Genomic DNA, 20151 nt, shown 5'->3' on the forward strand with positions numbered 1-20151 from the left:
AGGATTATCTACACATTTAACATCTTATTTTTTACCCATGGGTCAAAAGATGTGTTTTGGATTAGACACCCTTGACGTGTTGTCCTGTGTTGTGTTGCAGTCATACTGAATCATGTTCACATCCAGATGGTTACCATCAACGAGTTATTTCTCCTGTAGGCTGCTATCCTACTCTATACTGCTCTATCCTACTCTATCCTGCTCTATCCTGCTCTATCCTACTCTATCCTGCTCCATCCTGCTCTATCCTGCTCTATACTACTCTATCCTACTCTATCCTGCTCTATCCTACTCTATACTAATCTATACTACTCTATACTACTCTATACTACTCTATCCTACTCTATCCTGCTCTATCCTACCCTCATCCTGCTCTATCCTACTCTATCCTGTTCTATCCTACTCTGTCCTGCTCTATCCCACTCTATCCCGCTCTATCCCGCTCTATCCTGCTCTATCCTACACTATCCTGCTCTATCCTACTCTATCCTGCTCTATACTATTCTATCTTGCTCTATCCTGCTCTATCCTGCTCAATCCTACTCTATCCTGCTCTATCCTACTCTAACCTGCTCTATTCTACTCTATCCTGCTCTATCCTACTTTATCCTCCTCTATCTTACTCTATCCTGCTCTATCTTACTCTATCCTGCTCTATCCTACTCTATCCTGCTCTATCCTGCTCTATCCTGCTCTATTCTGCTCTATACTACTCTATCCTGCTCTATCCTGCTCTATCCTGCTCTATCCTGCTCTATCCTGCTCTATACTACTCTATCCTGCTCTATCCTGCTCTATCCTGCTCTATTCTACTCTATTCTGCTCTATCCTACTCTATCCTGCTCTATTCTACTCTATCCTGCTCTATCCTGCTCTATCCTACTCTATCCTACTCTATCCTACTCTATCCTACTCTAAATCAAATGGGATGGAACAAATTGGAGATAGTGACCAAATCCAGGTGGTGACTAATCTAGTTATTCCTCCCTCGTCCATCGAAATAAATATCACTTTCTTTTCCAAGGTTTAAATGGTGCCATGCTGCTGTTGTTGCCAGCTAGCCAGCATAACCTACCTGGGAGAGCTCATCAGGACGACTGAACCATTCGTCTCTCAGCTGCGCTGCTACATACGTCATCCGTTTGGGCGCCAGGCGTGTCCGTACACCTCATCCAGTCTCTACTGGTTTAGCCAACACACACTCCCTCTGCTCACCAAAACACTCCCTCTGCCCGCCTACACACTCCCTCTGCCCTTCTACACACTCCCTCTGCCCTCCTACACACTCCCTCTGCCCTCCTACACACTCCTACACACTCCCTCTGCCCGCCTACACACTCCCTCTGCCCTCCTACACACTCCCTCTGCCCTCCTACACACTCCTACACACTCCCTCTGCCCGCCTACACACTCCCTCTGCCCTCCTACACACTCCTACACACTCCCTCTGCCCTCCTACACACTCCCTCTGCCCGCCTACACACTCCCTCTGCCCGCCTACACACTCTTACACACTCCCTCTGCCCTCCTACACACTCCTACACACTCCCTCTGCCCTCCTACACACTCCCTCTGCCCTCCTACACACTCCCTCTGCCCTCCTACACACTCCTACACACTCCCTCTGCCCGCCTACACACTCCCTCTGCCCTCCTACACACTCCTACACACTCCCTCTGCCCTCCTACACACTCCCTCTGCCCGCCTACACACTCCCTCTGCCCGCCTACACACTCTTACACACTCCCTCTGCCCTCCTACACACTCCTACACACTCCCTCTGCCCTCCTACACACTCCCTCTGCCTGCCTGCTCCAAGCTGTGTGTGACGTCTATCCGTGATTGATCTGGTGCCACACACCTTCCTACCTCAGAGGGAGAGGATGGACCAGCAGACAGTAGACCTGGGGCCTATTCCTTTGAGCTAGTGCTTTAGCTGTTCGTTAGGCTTACTCATCTTGTCGGCTGACAAAAAGTAAATGTGGACAGTTTCTTCCAATATCTTCAGTATGCACCTCGGAATTGTATCAGGACCCACGCAGTTGCGTCCCCGATGTGTCTGTCTTCACTTGTAGCCTGTGAGAAAGACCTGATCATGTGACGGAGAACCGTGTGTGTGAGCGGTGATTCGTAGCGCGCAGCACTCAGGGAGAAGGGCACCACGGCCACTGGCCGCAAAAGGCATGGATTTTTTTTTTAGGTTGCATTACGGCCACAAAGGGGAGGCCACCGGGAAATTCTAGGCATTATCAAGTGCTGGTAAAATTGTGAATGAGTGACTGATGAAGTGTGTACAGCCTGCACAAAAAAACAAAGTAGAGATCATGTCTTTCAAACAACTGTTTTTCAAATCATTATTAGACTCTCATCATGCAGCCTTACAATGTATTAAACATCAACACATATAACCCAACGTTTATAGAACAACTAAAGTTGAATAAATTACTCTAAATGAAGCATGTAGGAGGACCTGTTTCTCTATTAACCGCTTAACACAGAATAGCCACATGTTCACACTTCCTCAAATCACTTGGAGAAAATATCCTTTCTATTGTATTCTTCAGATTATAAAATAATGCCACAGAATTCTAACCAAATCTTGTCTGCTAAAGTGTAGCCTACAGCCATATGACATAACCAGATCAGGACCTGTTAAATGAACTAGTGTAGTAGTCCACAGCCATATGGCATAACCACATCAGGACCTGCTAAATGAACTAGTGTAGCCCCACAGCCATATGGCATAACCAGATCAGGACCTGTTAAATGAACTAGTGTAGTCCACAGCCATATGGCATAGCCACATCAGGACCTGCTAAATGAACTAGTGTAGTCCACAGCCATATGGCATAGCCAGATCAGGACCTGCTAAATGAACTAGTGTAGCCCCACAGCCATATGACATAGCCACATCAGGACCTGCTAAATGAACTAGTGTAGCCTACAGCCATATGGCATAGCCACATCAGGACCTGCTAAATGAACTAGTGTAGCCTACAGCCATATGGCATAGCCACATCAGGACCTGCTAAATGAACTAGTGTAGCCTACAGCCATATGGCATAGCCACATCAGGACCTGCTAAATGAACTAGTGTAGCCTACAGCCATATGGACCTGATCAGGACCTAACATAAGGACAACTCAGAGGATGCTATTCTGTTCTTCTGAAATAGACTACATTTTCTTCATATCATGTTTCTTTAGATCTGTCTAAAATAAATCATGGATTTATTGTGATGGTGTAGGCTATATTAAATGGATTTATTGTGATGGTGTAGGCTATATTACATGGATTTATTGTGAAGGTGGAGGCTATATTAAATGGATTTATTGTGATGGTGTAGGCTATATTACATGGATTTATTGTGATGGTGTAGGCTATATTAAATGGATTTATTGTGAAAGTGGAGGCTATATTACATGGATTTATTGTGAAGGTGGAGGCTATATTACATGGATTTATTGCGAAGGTGTAGGCTATATTACATGGATTTATTGTGAAGGTGGAGGCTATATTACATGGATTTATTGTGAAGGTGGAGGCTACATTACATGGATTTATTGTGAAGGTGGAGGCTATATTACATGGATTTATTGTGAAGGCGGAGGCTATATTACATGGATTTATTGTGAAGGTGGAGGCTATATTACATGGATTTATTGTGAAGGTGGAGGCTATATTACATGGATTTAGGTGGAGGCTATATTACATGGATTTATTGTGAAGGTGGAGGCTATATTACATGGATTTATTGTGAAAGTGGAGGCTATATTACATGGATTTATTAGACATTTTAAAATGTAGATGTTCCAGAGGTCTGCATCAGTGTCTTGTAGACTAAATGTGGCAGCCAGGAGATGATAAATGTGTTTATGTTAATTAACGGTCAATTACCGTGAGACCAACAGTTATTCGCTTGACAATCACCGGCTGACGACATTTAGTGACCGTCACTATCCTAAGGCCCTCTGCCATCTTATCTAAGCTCGAGGGCCCTCTGCCATCTTATCTAAGCTCGAGGGCCCTCTGCCATCTTATCTAAGCTCGAGGGCCCTCTGCCATCTTATCTAAGCTCGAGGGCCCTCTGCCATCTTATCTAAGCTCGAGGGCCCTCTGCCATCTTATCTAAGCTCGAGGGCCCTCTGCCATCTTATCTAAGCTCGAGGGCCCTCTGCCATCTTATCTAAGCTCGAGGGCCCTCTGCCATCTTATCTAAGCTCGAGGGCCCTCTGCCATCTTATCACATGGCTCTTAGTGCTGTCTTTGATAAGGACTCAGGATAAATACCTGTTCTTTACAAAGCATGTGACAAATAACATTTGATTTCTTTGATGTGAATTTAAAAATGTTAAGCGCATTTTGTTCCATGAGAAGTGAGAGCAGTGCTTACATCTTGAAAGATAGTGGTAATATTGGTAGTGGGTGTTTTGCATATGGATCAGTTTGCTTGGTGTTGTGCTTGGTCTGTAATTGAGTGTGTGCCACCGCCACAGTGTTGCTCATGAGCTGAGGACTACCTCCTCCCTGGGACTCTGTGCCCTGACATGCAGCTCCTCCCTGGAACTCTGTGCCCTGACATGCAGCTCCTCCCTGGGACTCTGTGCCCTGACATGCAGCTCCGCCCTGGGACTCTGTGCCCTGACATGCAGCTCCTCCCTGGGACTCTGTGCCCTGACATGCAGCTCCTCCCTGGGACTCTGTGCCCTGACATGCAGCTCCTCCCTGGGACTCTGTGCCCTGATATGCAGCTCCTCCCTGGGACTCTGAGCCCTGATATGCAGCTCCTCCCTGGGACTCTGTGCCCTGATATGCAGCTCGTCCCTGGGACTCTGTGCCCTGATATGCAGCTGATCTCTGGGATTTAATGTGCCTTGATAGGTAGTCAGTGAGCTCTGGAATGCAGCTCGTCCTAGGGGTTCTGTGTGCCCTGGCTGGTACTGAGAGCTCCTCCTCTATAGTTAGGTCTAGGCCCTGAGCTGGTACTGACATCTCCTCCTCTATAGTTAGGTCTAGGCCCTGAGCTGGTACTGACAGCTCCTCCTCTATAGTTAGGTCTAGGCCCTGAGCTGGTACTGACAGATGCTCCTCTATAGTTAGGTCTAGGCCCTGAGCTGGTACTGACAGCTCCTCCTCTATAGTTAGGTCTAGGCCCTGAGCTGGTACTGACAGATGCTCCTCTATAGTTAGGTCTAGGCCCTGAGCTGGTACTGACAGATGCTCCTCTATAGTTAGGTCTAGGCCCTGAGCTGGTACTGGTGTCGCTCGGCTGATTGAGTAGTGCAGGCGTTTGGTTTTAGTTTGGCTCCGCTCTGCTCTGCTGCTTCGCTGCTCTCCACATGTCCTCGTTAGGGAGGAGTCGTCCCCCCCCCGTCCCCCCCCCCCCCGTTGTGTCTGCCAAACCACAGATCAGAGTTAACCCTTTAACCGTCGCTGCACACACACACACACACACACACACACACACACACACACACACACACACACACACACACACACACACGTTAGCCTCACTGAGCAGCCTAACACAACCAACCGCTCACTTTGAATCTTCTCAGTCTGCGTCACTAGTTGTTTTAACTGAACGCTTGTTTCTGGCCACGCTGCACTTCCAGTTCCCCTGACCTGTAGAAATTACCATGGTCATCTGGGGTTTTTACCGTTTCTGCTGCTGCTTCCAGTTCCCCTGACCTGTAGAAATTACCATGGTCATCTGGGGTTTTTACCGTTTCTGCTGCTGCTTCCAGTTCCCCTGACCTGTAGAAATTACCATGGTCATCTGGGGTTTTTACCGTTTCTGCTGCTGCTTCCAGTTCCCCTGACCTGTAGAAATTACCATGGTCATCTGGGGTTTTTACCGTTTCTGCTGCTGCTTCCAGTTCCCCTGACCTGTAGAAATTACCATGGTAATCTGTGGTTTTTACCGTTTCTGCTGCTGCTTCCAGTTCCCCTGACCTGTAGAAATTACCATGGTCATCTGGGGTTTTTACCGTTTCTGCTGCTGCTTCCAGTTCCCCTGACCTGTAGAAATTACCATGGTAATCTGTGGTTTTTACCGTTTCTGCTGCTGCTTCCAGTTCCCCTGACCTGTAGAAATTACCATGGTAATCTGTGGTTTTTACCGTTTCTGCTGCTGCTTCCAGTTCCCCTGACCTGTAGAAATTACCATGGTAATCTGGGGTTTTTACCGTTTCTGCTGCTGCTTCCAGTTCCCCTGACCTGTAGAAATTACCATGGTCATCTGGGGTTTTTACCGTTTCTGCTGCAGTGGTTTTGCAAAGCGTTTTGATTGTCCCTCTGCCTCTCTCCTCTCTCCTCTGATTGTCCCTCTGCCTCTCTCCTCTCTCCTCTGATTGTCCCTCTGCCTCTCTCCTCTCTCCTCTGATTGTCCCTCTGCCTCTCTCCTCTCTCCTCTGATTGTCCCTCTGCTTCTCCTCTCTCCTCTGATTGTCCCTCTGCCTCTCTCCTCTCTCCTCTGATTGTCCCTCTGCCTCTCTCCTCTCTCCTCTGATTGTCCCTCTGCCTCTCTCCTCTCTCCTCTGATTGTCCCTCTGCCTCTCCTCTCTCCTCTGATTGTCCCTCTGCCTCTCTCCTCTCTCCTCTGATTGTCCCTCTGCCTCTCCTCTCTCCTCTGATTGTCCCTCTGCCTCTCTCCTCTCTCCTCTGATTGTCCCTCTGCCTCTCCTCTCTCCTCTGATTGTCCCTCTGCCTCTCTCCTCTCTCCTCTGATTGTCCCTCTGCCTCTCTCCTCTCTCCTCTGATTGTCCCTCTGCCTCTCTCCTCTCTCCTCTGATTGTCCCTCTGCCTCTCTCCTCTCTCCTCTGATTGTCCCTCTGCCTCTCTCCTCTCTCCTCTGATTGTCCCTCTGCCTCTCCTCTCTCCTCTGATTGTCCCTCTGCCTCTCTCCTCTCTCCTCTGATTGTCCCTCTGCCTCTCTCCTCTCTCCACTGATTGTCCCTCTGCCTCTCTCCTCTCTCCTCTGATTGTCCCTCTGCCTCTCTCCTCTCTCCTCTGATTGTCCCTCTGCCTCTCCTCTCTCCTCTGATTGTCCCTCTGCCTCTCTCCTCTCTCCTCTGATTGTCCCTCTACCTCTCTCCTCTCTCCTCTGATTGTCCCTCTGCCTCTCTCCTCTCTCCTCTGATTGTCCCTCTGCCTCTCTCCTCTCTCCTCTGATTGTCCCTCTGCCTCTCTCCTCTCTCCTCTGATTGTCCCTCTGCCTCTCTCCTCTCTCCTCTGATTGTCCCTCTGCCTCTCTCCTCTCTCCTCTGATTGTCCCTCTGCCTCTCTCCTCTCTCCTCTGATTGTCCCTCTGCCTCTCTCCTCTCTCCTCTGATTGTCCCTCTGCCTCTCTCCTCTCTCCTCTGATTGTCCCTCTGCCTCTCTCCTATTGTTTAATCAAGCCTCTCTCCTCTGTCCTCTCCTTTCAGGGTAAACCAGACCTGAACACAGCACTTCCTATCAGACAGACAGCCTCCATCTTTAAACAGCCTGTCACCAAAGTGGTGAACCACCCCAGCAACAAGGTGAAGACAGACCTGCAGAGAGCCACAGAGCAGCCCAGACAGGTGAGACACACACACACACACACACACACACACACACACACACACACACACACACACACACACACACACACACACACACACACACACACACACACACACACACACACACACACTGTCTCTGAGACACACACACACACATACACACACACACACACACACACACACACACACACACACACACACACACACAGTCTCTGAGACACACACACACACACACACACACACACACACACACACACACACACACACACACACACACACACACACTGTCTCTGAGACACACACACACACACACACACACACACACACACACTTGCTTGTTATTGCCCAGAACGAGGGGTTGGTTATGAGATTCATTATACTCCCAAAAGAATCACTGCCTATCATCGTGGAGAGTAGATGGTAAAAAACCCACCCATTTGAGAGAGTTTCACACTGATCTAATCTGGTTTAAAATGACAAACACATGATTAGGATCACTTTTGAACTGGTCTACAGCCATGTATCCTTGTTCAGGTTCCAAGACACCAGCATCACAGCCTCTCACTGTCTAGTGGGCACTATTTAGGCCAGCCACAACGGTAGGGCCACCTAAACCCGTTCTGTTGTTGAAACTGAACCAGGGTGTCATGTCTGGCGACGACCACTAGAGACTGCTGAAGGACCACAGATGTAGAGCTGTAGCTACTCACTGTGTTAAAGCAGCACCGCTTAGCATGAACACAGCAGCAGCACCGCTTAGCATGAACACAGCAGCAGCACCGCTCAGCATGAACACGGCATGTTACAGCAGCACCGCTCAGCATGAACACGGCATGTTACAGCAGCACCGCTCAGCATGAACACGGCATGTTAAAGCAGCACCGCTCAGCATGAACACGGCATGTTAAAGCAGCACCGCTCAGCATGAACATGGCATGTTAAAGCAGCACCGCTCAGCATGAACACAGCATGTTACAGCAGCACCGCTCAGCATGAACACAGCAGCAGCACCGCTCAGCATGAACACAGCAGCAGCACCGCTCAGCATGAACATGGCATGTTACAGCAGCACCGCTCAGCATGAACACAGGATGTTACAGCAGCACCGCTCAGCATGAACACAGTAGCAGCACCGCTCAGCATGAACACGGCATGTTACAGCAGCACCGCTCAGCATGAACGCAGCAGCACCACTCAGGATGAACACAGCATGTTACAGCAGCACCGCTCAGCATGAACACGGCATGTTAAAGCAGCACCGCTCAGCATGAACACGGCATGTTAAAGCAGCACCGCTCAACATGAACACAGCAGCAGCACCGCTCAGCATGAACACGGCATGTTACAGCAGCACCGCTCAGCATGAACACAGCAGCAGCACCGCTCAGCATGAACACGGCATGTTAAAGCAGCACCGCTCAGCATGAACACAGCAGCAGCACCGCTCAGCATGAACATGGCATGTTAAAGCAGCACCGCTCAGCATGAACACAGCAGCAGCACCGCTCAGCATGAACACGGCATGTTACAGCAGCACCGCTCAGCATGAACGCAGCAGCACCGCTCAGGATGAACACGGCATGTTACAGCAGCACCGCTCAGCATGAACACAGCAGCACCACGCTGAGACTGGGACTGTAGGAGCCGTTATAGAGCCAGTCATAGGCTAGCTGCTAACACGAGGCCGTGTTATATCAGAGAGCCTCCAGCACCCGCAGTGAATAGCAGACTTAAGAGGAGACACACACACACACACACACACACACACACACACACACACACACACACACACACACACACACACACACACACACACACACACACACAGAGGTAAGTGTTAGAGTGACTAGCCAGAGTAGCAAAAGTTATAGACAGTCATATATAGCCCAGCCATCGACCACGAGGCTCAGTCTACCATTACAGCATATACAGAGAACAGTGACTCTATAGCCCAGCTGTAGTCAGGACAGTCTATCATTACAGCATATACAGAGAACAGTGACTCTATAGCCCAGCTGTAGTCAGGACAGTCTATCATTACAGCATATACAGAGAACAGTGACTCTATAGCCCAGCTGTAGTCAGGACAGTCTATCATTACAGCATATACAGAGAACAGTGACTCTATAGCCCAGCTGTAGTCAGGACAGTCTATCATTACAGCATATACAGAGAACAGTGACTCTATAGCCCAGCTGTAGTCAGGACAGTCTATCATTACAGCATATACAGAGAACAGTGACTCTATAGCCCAGCTGTAGTCAGGACAGTCTATCATTACAGCATATACAGAGAACAGTGACTCTATAGCCCAGCTGTAGTCAGGACAGTCTATCATTACAGCATATACAGAGAACAGTGACTCTATAGCCCAGCTGTAGTCAGGACAGTCTATCATTACAGCATATACAGAGAACAGTGACTCTATAGCCCAGCTGTAGTCAGGACAGTCTATCATTACAGCTTATACAGAGAACAGTGACTCTATAGCCCAGCTGTAGTCAGGACAGTCTATCATTACAGCATATACAGAGAACAGTGACTCTATAGCCCAGCTGTAGTCAGGACAGTCTATCATTACAGCTTATACAGAGAACAGTGACTCTATAGCCCAGCTGTAGTCAGGACAGTCTATCATTACAGCATATACAGAGAACAGTGACTCTATAGCCCAGCTGTAGTCAGGACAGTCTATCATTACAGCATATACAGAGAACAGTGACTCTATAGCCCAGCTGTAGTCAGGCTCAGTCTATCATTACAGCATATACAGAGAACAGTGACTCTATAGCCCAGCTGTAGTCAGGACAGTCTATCATTACAGCATATACAGAGAACAGTGACTCTATAGCCCAGCTGTAGTCAGGACAGTCTATCATTACAGCATATACAGAGAACAGTGACTCTATAGCCCAGCTGTAGTCAGGACAGTCTATCATTACAGCATATACAGAGAACAGTGACTCTATAGCCCAGCTGTAGTCAGGACAGTCTATCATTACAGCATATACAGAGAACAGTGACTCTATAGCCCAGCTGTAGTCAGGACAGTCTATCATTACAGCTTATACAGAGAACAGTGACTCTATAGCCCAGCTGTAGTCAGGACAGTCTATCATTACAGCATATACAGAGAACAGTGACTCTATAGCCCAGCTGTAGTCAGGACAGTCTATCATTACAGCATATACAGAGAACAGTGACTCTATAGCCCAGCTGTAGTCAGGACAGTCTATCATTACAGCATATACAGAGAACAGTGACTCTATAGCCCAGCTGTAGTCAGGACAGTCTATCATTACAGCATATACAGAGAACAGTGACTCTATAGCCCAGCTGTAGTCAGGACAGTCTATCATTACAGCATATACAGAGAACAGTGACTCTATAGCCCAGCTGTAGTCTGTGGTGTTATCCTACTAGACAGTAGACTCTCAGTGTACAGGTGGTGTTATCATACTAGACGGTAGACTCTCAGAGTACAGGTGGTGTTATCCTACTAGACGGTAGACTCTCAGAGTACAGGTGGTGTTATCCTACTAGACGGTAGACTCTCAGAGTACAGGTGGTGTTATCCTACTAGACGGTAGACTCTCAGAGTACAGGTGGTGTTATCCTACTAGACGGTAGACTCTCAGAGTACAGGTGGTGTTATCCTACTAGACGGTAGACTCTCAGAGTACAGGTGGTGTTATCGTACTAGACGGTAGACTCTCAGAGTACAGGTGGTGTTATCGTACTAGACGGTAGACTCTCAGAGTACAGGTGGTGTTATCCTACTAGACGGTAGACTCTCAGAGTACAGGTGGTGTTATCCTACTAGACGGTAGACTCTCAGAGTACAGGTGGGGTTATCCTACTAGACGGTAGACTCTCAGAGTACAGGTGGTGTTATCCTACTAGACGGTAGACTCTCAGAGTACAGGTGGTGTTATCCTACTAGACGGTAGACTCTCAGAGTACAGGTGGTGTTATCCTACTAGACGGTAGACTCTCAGAGTACAGGTGGTGTTATCCTACTAGCTACTTAATCTGTGTTCCCATGACAGTGAGGGACATTTATTCACAGTTAGTCTGTCTGTGTGAGGCTGAGGCTGGCTGGCTGTCTGTGTGAGGCTGAGGCTGTCTGTGTGAGGCTGATTCTGGCTGTGTGAGGCTGATTCTCGCTGTGTGAGGTTAAGGCTGTCTGGCTGTCTGTGTGAGGCTGAGACTGGCTGTGTGAGGCTGAGACTGAGGCTGGCTGTGTGAGGCTGAGACTGAGGCTGGCTGTCTGTGTGAGGTTAAGGCTGGCTGGCTGTCTGTGTGAGGCTGGCTGTGGGAGGCTGAGGCTGGCTGTGTGAGGCTGAGGCTGGCTGGCTCGGTGGCAGATTGTGTGACTTTAAGATGTGCTGCCAAATGAGGCTGTGAAGAAAATGGAGTCCAGGGTGATCACACACGCTTATGTATGGCAGGAGGAGGAGGAGAGTGGAGAGAAGAGGAGGAGGAGGAGGAGAGTGGAGGTGAAGTTTCATTAGGATTTGAAATGAGATCTGCTGCTTGGCTGATCATTTCCCTTAAGACCTCCCCCTTCCCCCTCACCACCTCCTCCTTCCCTGAACACCCCCCGCTTCCTCCTCACCTCTCCCGTCCTCTCCACCCCCTCCTTCCCTGAACACCCCCCCCCCTCTCTCTACTCCCCTCCCCTTTCTTCCTTCTCGCCCCCTCCCCATCTCCTCCCTCTACCTTCTGATCCCCACCCTCCTTCCACCCTCCCCATCTCCTCCCTCTACCTTCTGATCCCCACCCTCCTTCCACCCTCCCCATCTCCTCCCTCTACCTTCTGATCCCCACCCTCCTTCCACCCTCCCCATCTCCTCCCTCTACCTTCTGATCCCCACCCTCCTTCCACCCTCCCCATCTCCTCCCTCTACCTTCTGATCCCCACCCTCCTTCCACCCTCCCCATCTCCTCCCTCTACCTTCTGATCCCCACCCTCCTTCCACCCTCCCCATCTCCTCCCTCTACCTTCTGATCCCCACCCTCCTTCCACCCTCCCCATCTCCTCCCTCTACCTTCTGATCCCCACCCTCCTTCCACCCTCCCCATCTCCTCCCTCTACCTTCTGATCCCCACCCTCCTTCCACCCTCCCCATCTCCTCCCTCTACCTTCTGATCCCCACCCTCCTTCCACCCTCCCCATCTCCTCCCTCTACCTTCTGATCCCCACCCTCCTTCCACCCTCCCCATCTCCTCCCTCTACCTTCTGATCCCCACCCTTTCCTTCCCCTCCACCCCCCTCTACTCTGTTCCCCCCCCCCCCCATCCTCTCCCCCTGCCTTTAACCTCTCAGGAAATGACTGTGGGGAAATAGGGGGTGACAGCAGCCAATTAGGTGTGAAGACATTATCATAGGTAATAAAGAGATGGGTAATAAAGTGGCGTTCTGTTCGTCAGAGAAGAGGAGGCTAGAGGGGAATAGACGAGATGGAGACACTGGTCCATAGATGAGGACTGTGTGTGTGTGTGTGTGTGTGTGTGTGTGTGTGTGTGTGTGTGTGTGTGTGTGTGTGTGTGTGTGTGTGTGTGTGTGTGTGTGTGTGTGTGTGTGTGTGTGTGTGTGTGTGTGTGTGTGTGTGTGTGTGTGTGTGTGTGTGTGTGTGTGTGTGAGAGAGAGTGTGTGCATGCCTGCGTTAAAGTTATAACAAATCCTAATGCTTCAGAGTACTAGTGCTTCTCATGCTACGTGTTTATGAAGGACTGAACTGACAGGTAGGTTTGTCCGTGTGTGAGAAGCCAAAGGCAACATGAATAACTTATTGATTGTAGCGTGTATAAACCTCAGAGCCACATGGCTTTAGGCACAACTCTCTGCAATAAGAAACTATTGATCACTGACCTTGTTATCGAACAGATAATGTTTTGAGACAGCGCTTTAGGAACCCCGCTCCTCCTCCTCCTCCCCTCTTCATCTAAAATACACAGAGAGAGAGAAAGTCCTTGGGTGGTCTTCCTCCTGCTGCTGTTACTGGCACACACACATCTCACACACACATCTCACTCACATCACACACACATCACACACACATCACACACACATCACACACACATCACACATCACACACACATCACACACACATCACACACACACACACATCACACACACACACATCTCACACACATCACACACACATCACACACACATCACACACACACACATCACACACACATCGAACACACACATCACACACACATCGCACACACATCGCACACACATCGCACACACATCACACACACACACACATCACACACACATCACACACACACTCTCCCACACTCTCCCACACACACACACACACACACACACATCGCACACACATCGCACACACATCACATCACACACACACTCTCCCACACTCTCCCACACTATCACACACACATCGCACACACACATCGCACACACACATCGCACACACACATCGCACACACACAATCACACACACATCGCACACACATCGCACACACATCGCACACACATCGCACACACATCACACACACTTAACCTTGCTGTTAAGTGATGTCAAATACTAGATGCCCTTTGAGTCTTCACAGCTTTCAAACCCGGAAGGCCTTGAGCTAAATGAAGATTTTCACCGGCAGAATCTATTGTAGCTGAAGTTACAGAGCTACTGGTCATTTACCAAAGTTAACGGGATCTTCAGTCATTTTGGTAAAATAACAGGTTATCTATGGCAATCTATGGTAACTTTGGTAATTTATACTTGAATATACAGTACCAGTTAAAAGTTTGGACATGCCTACTCATTCAAGGGTTTTTCTTAATTTGTACTATTTTCTACATTGTAGAATAATAGTGAAGACATCAAAACTATGAAATAACACATATGAGATCATGTAGTAACCAAAAAAAGTGTTAAACCAAGTCCATATTATGGCAAGAACAGCTCAAATAAGCAAAGAGAAAACCATCACGCGCCATGATGAAACTGTCTCTCATGAGGATAAGTTTATTACCAGCCTCAGAAAATGTAAGAATAAAGAATAACTAGGATATATATATACTGTAGTATTTCTTTTTTCTATCTGTGTCCATACTGTCCTGTCTCTAGTGGATAGACCAGATGGTTCAAGAGAAAATAACCCAATTCATTAAAAAAACATCTAATCAACAATGGCATTATTTTCAATTAACTCTGCAACTCTTCCAGCTATTGACCAAAACATTTACAAACAATACATATTGACATAGTACTTTTTTTTTTAATGCTAATTATTATTTAATGCTGAAACCCTGATATTAAACACCAATTGTAGTCACTAAATTAATGTATCATATATTTAGGATAATGTTTTACAGCTTTGTCATTACATTTTTTATTTTAAAATCATTTTATTTGATTATGGGGCCAGAGATAATTACAGACACCTGTGATAATCTGAAGTACCCAAAATACCCACTAGATGTCTTGTGATAAATTACCTAAAATCCTTGGAAAGTTACAACAATTCTGGTAGTTTACTGGTAAATTTTCAAATGTTTCCACTAATATATCCTCCCTTTGTAACCCTAATTGTAGCAATAGCAAAATGCAATACTGGAATACAGGTTTTTCTCATTGAGATAAAATGGATTTTACAAGTGAAATCTGTTCAATATGCAATATATGGCAGCAACAAGTAGGCCTATTCTTTACACGGCATTATTGTACCAACGTTTTTGCTGCTCCACACTAAGTTCTGCTACTGCAGAGATATCTAGTTCTCTATATCTAGTTCTCTATATCTAGGTCTCTATATCTAGGTCTCAATATCTAGGCCTCTATATCTAGGTCTCTATATCTAGGCCTCTATATCTAGGTCTCTATATCTAGGCCTCTATATCTAGGCCTCTATATCTAGGCCTTTATATCTAGGACTCTATATCTAGGCCTCTATATCTAGGCCTCTATATCTAGGCAGCGGTATCTAGTTCTCTGTATCTAGGCCTCTGTATCTAGGTCTCTATATCTAGGTCTCTATATCTAGGCCTCTATATCTAGGTCTCTATATCTAGGCCTCTATATCTAGGTCTCTATATCTAGGTCTCTATATCTAGGCCTCTATATCTAGGCCTCTATATCTAGGTCTCTATATCTAGGTCTCTATATCTAGGCCTCTATATCTAGGCCCCTATATCAAGGCCTGTATATCTAGGTCTCTATATCTAGGTCTCTGTATCTAGGTCTCTGTATCTAGGTCTCTATATCTAGGTCTCTATATCTAGGTCTCTGACTAGGCCTTTATATCTAGGCCTCTATATCTAGGACTCTATATCTAGGCCTCTATATCTATATCTAGGCCTCTATATCTAGGCCTCTCTGAATAGGCAGCGGTATATAGGTCTCTATATTTATGGCCTCTATATCTAGGCCTCTATATCTAGGCCTCTATATCTAGGCAGCGGTATCTAGTTCTCTATATCTAGTTCTCTATATCTAGGTCTCTATATCTAGGCCTCTATATCTAGGTCTCTATATCTAGTTCTCTATATCTAGTTCTCTATATCTAGGCCTCTATATCTAGGCCTCTATATCTAGGCCTCTCTGAATAGGCAGCGGTATCTAGGTCTCTATATCTAGGCCTCTATATCTAGGCAGCGGTATCTAGTTCTCTATATCTAGGTCTCTATATCTAGGTATCTATATCTAGGTCTCTATATCCAGGTCTCTATATCCAGGTCTCTATATCCAGGTCTCTATATCCAGGTCTCTATATCCAGGTCTCTATATCTAGGTCTCTATATCTAGGTCTCTATATCTAGTTCTCATTATCTAGGTCTCTATATCTAGTTCTCTATATCTAGGTCTCTATATCTAGGTCTCTATATCTAGGCCTCTATATCTAGGCCTCTATATCTAGGCCTCTATATCTAGGCCTCTATATCTAGGCCTCTATATCTAGGCCTCTATATCTAGGCCTCTCTGAATAGGCAGCGGTATCTAGGTCTCTATATCTAGGGCTCTATATCTAGGCCTCTATATCTAGGCCTCTATATCTAGGCCTCTATATCTAGGCCTCTATATCTAGGCCTCTATATCTAGGACTCTATATCATGTCTCTATATCTAGGCCTCTATATCTAGGTCTCTATATCTAGGTCTCTATATCTAGGCCTCTATATCTAGGCCTCTATATCTAGGACTCTATATCATGTCTCTATATCTAGGCCTCTATATCTAGGCCTCTATATCTAGGTCTCTATATCTAGTTCTCTATATCTAGGTCTCAATATCTAGCCCTCTATATCTAGGACTCTATATCATGTCTCTATATCTAGGCCTCTATATCTAGGACTCTATATCTAGGTCTCTATATCTAGGTCTCTATATCTAGGTCTCTATATCTAGTCCTCTATATCTAGGCAGTGTTATCTAGGTCTCTATATCTAGGTATCTATATCTAGGTCTCTGACTAGGCAGCGATATCTAGGTCTCTATATCCAGGTCTCTATATCTAGGTCTCTATATCTAGGCCTCTATATCTAGGCCTCTATATCTAGGACTCTATATCTAGGCCTCTATATCTAGGCCTCTATATCTAGGCAGCGGTATCTAGTTCTCTGTATCTAGGCCTCTGTATCTAGGTCTCTATATCTAGGTCTCTATATCTAGGGCTCTATATCTAGGCCTCTATATCTAGGCCTCTATATCTAGGCCTCTATATCTAGCACTCTATATCATGTCTATATCTAGGCCTCTATATCTAGGCCTCTATATCTAGGTCTCTATATCTAGGTCTCTATATCTAGTTCTCTATATCTAGGTCTCTATATCTAGGCCTCTATATCTAGGACTCTATATCATGTCTCTATATCTAGGCCTCTATATCTAGGACTCTATATCTAGTCTCTATATCTAGGTCTCTATATCTAGGTCTCTATATCTAGGCCTCTATATCTAGGCAGCGTTATCTAGGTCTCTATATCTAGGTATCTATATCTAGGTCTCTGACTAGGCAGCGATATCTAGGTCTCTATATCCAGGTCTCTATATCTAGGTCTCTATATCTAGGTCTCTATATCTAGGCCTCTATATCTAGGACTCTATATCTAGGCCTCTATATCTAGGCCTCTATATCTAGGCCTCTCTGAATAGGCAGCGGTATCTAGGCCTCTATATCTAGGCCTCTATATCTAGGCCTCTATATCTAGGCAGCGGTATCTAGTTCTCTATATCTAGGTCTCTATATCTAGGTATATATATCTAGGTCTCTGACTAGGCAGCGATATCTAGGTCTCTATATCCAGGTCTCTATATCCAGTTCTCTATATCTAGGTCTCTATATCTAGGCCTCTATATCTAGGCAGCGGTATCTAGTTCTCTATATCTAGTTCTCTATATCTAGGTCTCTATATCTAGGTATCTATATCTAGGTCTCTGACTAGGCAGCGATATCTAGGTCTCTGTATCTAGGTCTCTATATCCAGGTCTCTATATCTAGGTCTCTATATCTAGGCCTCTATATCTAGTTCTCTATATCTAGTTCTCTATATCTAGTTCTCTATATCTAGGTCTCTATTTCTAGGTCTCTATATCTAGGTCTCTATATCTAGGACTCTATATCATGTCTCTATATCTAGGCCTCTATATCTAGGACTCTATGTCATGTCTCTATATCTAGGTCTCTATATCTAGGCCTCTATATCTAGGCCTCTATATCTAGGCCTCTATATCTAGGTCTCTCTGAATAGGCAGCGGTATCTAGGTCTCTATATCTAGGACTCTATATCTAGGTCTCTATATCTAGGCCTCTATATATCTAGGCCTCTATATCTAGGACTCTATATCATGTCTCTATATCTAGGCCTCTATATCTAGGCCTCTATATCTAGGTCTCTATACCAAGCTCTTTATATCTAGTCCTCTATATCTAGGCCTCTATATCTAGGACTCTATATCATGTCTCTATATCTAGGCCTCTATATCTAGTGCTCTATATCTAGGTCTCTATATCTAGGCAGCAATATCTAGGTCTCTATATCTAGGTCTCTATATCTAGGTCTCTCTGACTAGGCAGAGATATCTAGGTCTCTATATCTAGGCCTCTCTGACTAGGCAGCGATATCTAGGCCTCTCTGACTAGGCAGCGATATCTAGGCCTCTCTGACTAGGCAGTGATATCTAGGTCTCTATATCTAGGCAGAGATATCTAGGTCTCTATATCTAGGTCTCTATAACCAGGGTCTCTATATCTAGGCCTCTCTGACTAGGCAGCGATATCTAGGCCTCTCTGACTAGGCAGCGATATCTAGGTCTCTATATCTAGGCAGAGATATCTAGGTCTCTATATCTAGGCCTCTCTGACTAGGCAGCGATATCTAGGTCTCTATATCTAGGCAGAGATATCTAGGTCTCTATATCTAGGTCTCTATATCTAGGTCTCTATATCTAGGCCTCTCTGACTAGGCAGCGATATCTAGGCCTCTCTGACTAGGCAGTGATATCTAGGTCTCTATATCTAGGCAGAGATATCTAGGTCTCTATTTCTAGGTCTCTATATCTAGGTCTCTATATCTAGGTCTCTATATCTAGGTCTCTATATCTAGGTCTCTATATCTAGGTCTCTATATCTAGGCCTCTCTGACTAGGCAGCGATATCTAGGCCTCTCTGACTAGGCCTATTTCTGGTCTGGCTATGAGCCAGCAGAGTCACTTCGTGGGTGTAGAAGTGAATTGCCTCCTCCTTTTTTCAAGAAGTGGACAAAAGCGGAATGGCCTTGTTTTAAAGTGAGCAAGATGCTACAGTGCCTCTCTTTAACTGGAAAGTGGATTCGTTTAGGACTAAGCAAGGGAGACAGGCCAGACAGGTGGTTGATCTGCTACCATCACACCCCTGTATAGAGAAGCCATCCCCTACCATGCCTAACCACCCTCTGCCTCTGTGTTAGAGAAGGCTAGCATGACTGTTATGTGTCTCCTTGGGTCTCTCTCTCTCGGTCAGCCGCTCGGCTCGTCTGGCTTTGAAGGCCTTGGTTGGCACTAAGCCCAGCTGTTTATTCTCTGTGGTGTTTCTGTTGCGGCTGCAGGATTTATACATCTAGGGGCCTGATAGATTGTTGCCAGCAGCATACCACCCTGCATCCCACTGCTGGCTTGCTTCTGAAGCTAAGCAGGGTTGGTCCTGGTCAGTCCCTGGATGGGAGACCAGATGCTGCTGGAAGTGGTGTTGGAGGGCCAGTAGGTGGCACTCTCTCCTCTGGTCTAATAAATATCCCAATGCCCCAGGGCAGTGATTGGGGACATTGCCCTGTGTAGGGTGCCGTCTTTCAGATGGGACGTTAAACGGGTGTCCTGACTCTCTGTGGTCACTAAAGATTCCATGGCACTTATCATAAGAGTAGGGGTGTTAACCCTGGTGTCCTGGCTAAATTCCCAATCTGTCCCTCATACCATCCCCAGTTTACAATGGGCTCATTCATCCCCCTCCTCTCCCCTGTAACTGATCCCCAGGTCGTTGCTGTAAATGAGAATGTGTTCTCAGTCAACTTACCTGGTGAAATAACGGTTAAATAAAATAGATTTATAGCTAGGCATGAATGAACTCTCCAGTTTGATGAATACCAGGTCTTG

At 46.6% G+C, this 20151-nt stretch overlaps 1 protein-coding gene across 1 annotated transcript in view; it reads left to right on the forward strand.

Moving 5' to 3' along the window:
- LOC106568552 (methyl-CpG-binding domain protein 2) overlaps positions 1–20151 on the forward strand; it is a 120356-nt gene that overhangs the window by 47258 nt on the left and 52947 nt on the right. The window contains exon 3 of the mRNA XM_045692658.2: positions 7428–7565. Coding sequence (XP_045548614.1) covers positions 7428–7565 — 138 coding nt within the window. The remainder of the gene's footprint in view (positions 1–7427; positions 7566–20151) is intronic.

The sequence above is a fragment of the Salmo salar genome, chromosome 13, assembly GCF_965601325.2.
Source record: "Salmo salar chromosome 13, fSalSal1, whole genome shotgun sequence".
Lineage (NCBI taxonomy): Eukaryota > Metazoa > Chordata > Actinopteri > Salmoniformes > Salmonidae > Salmo > Salmo salar.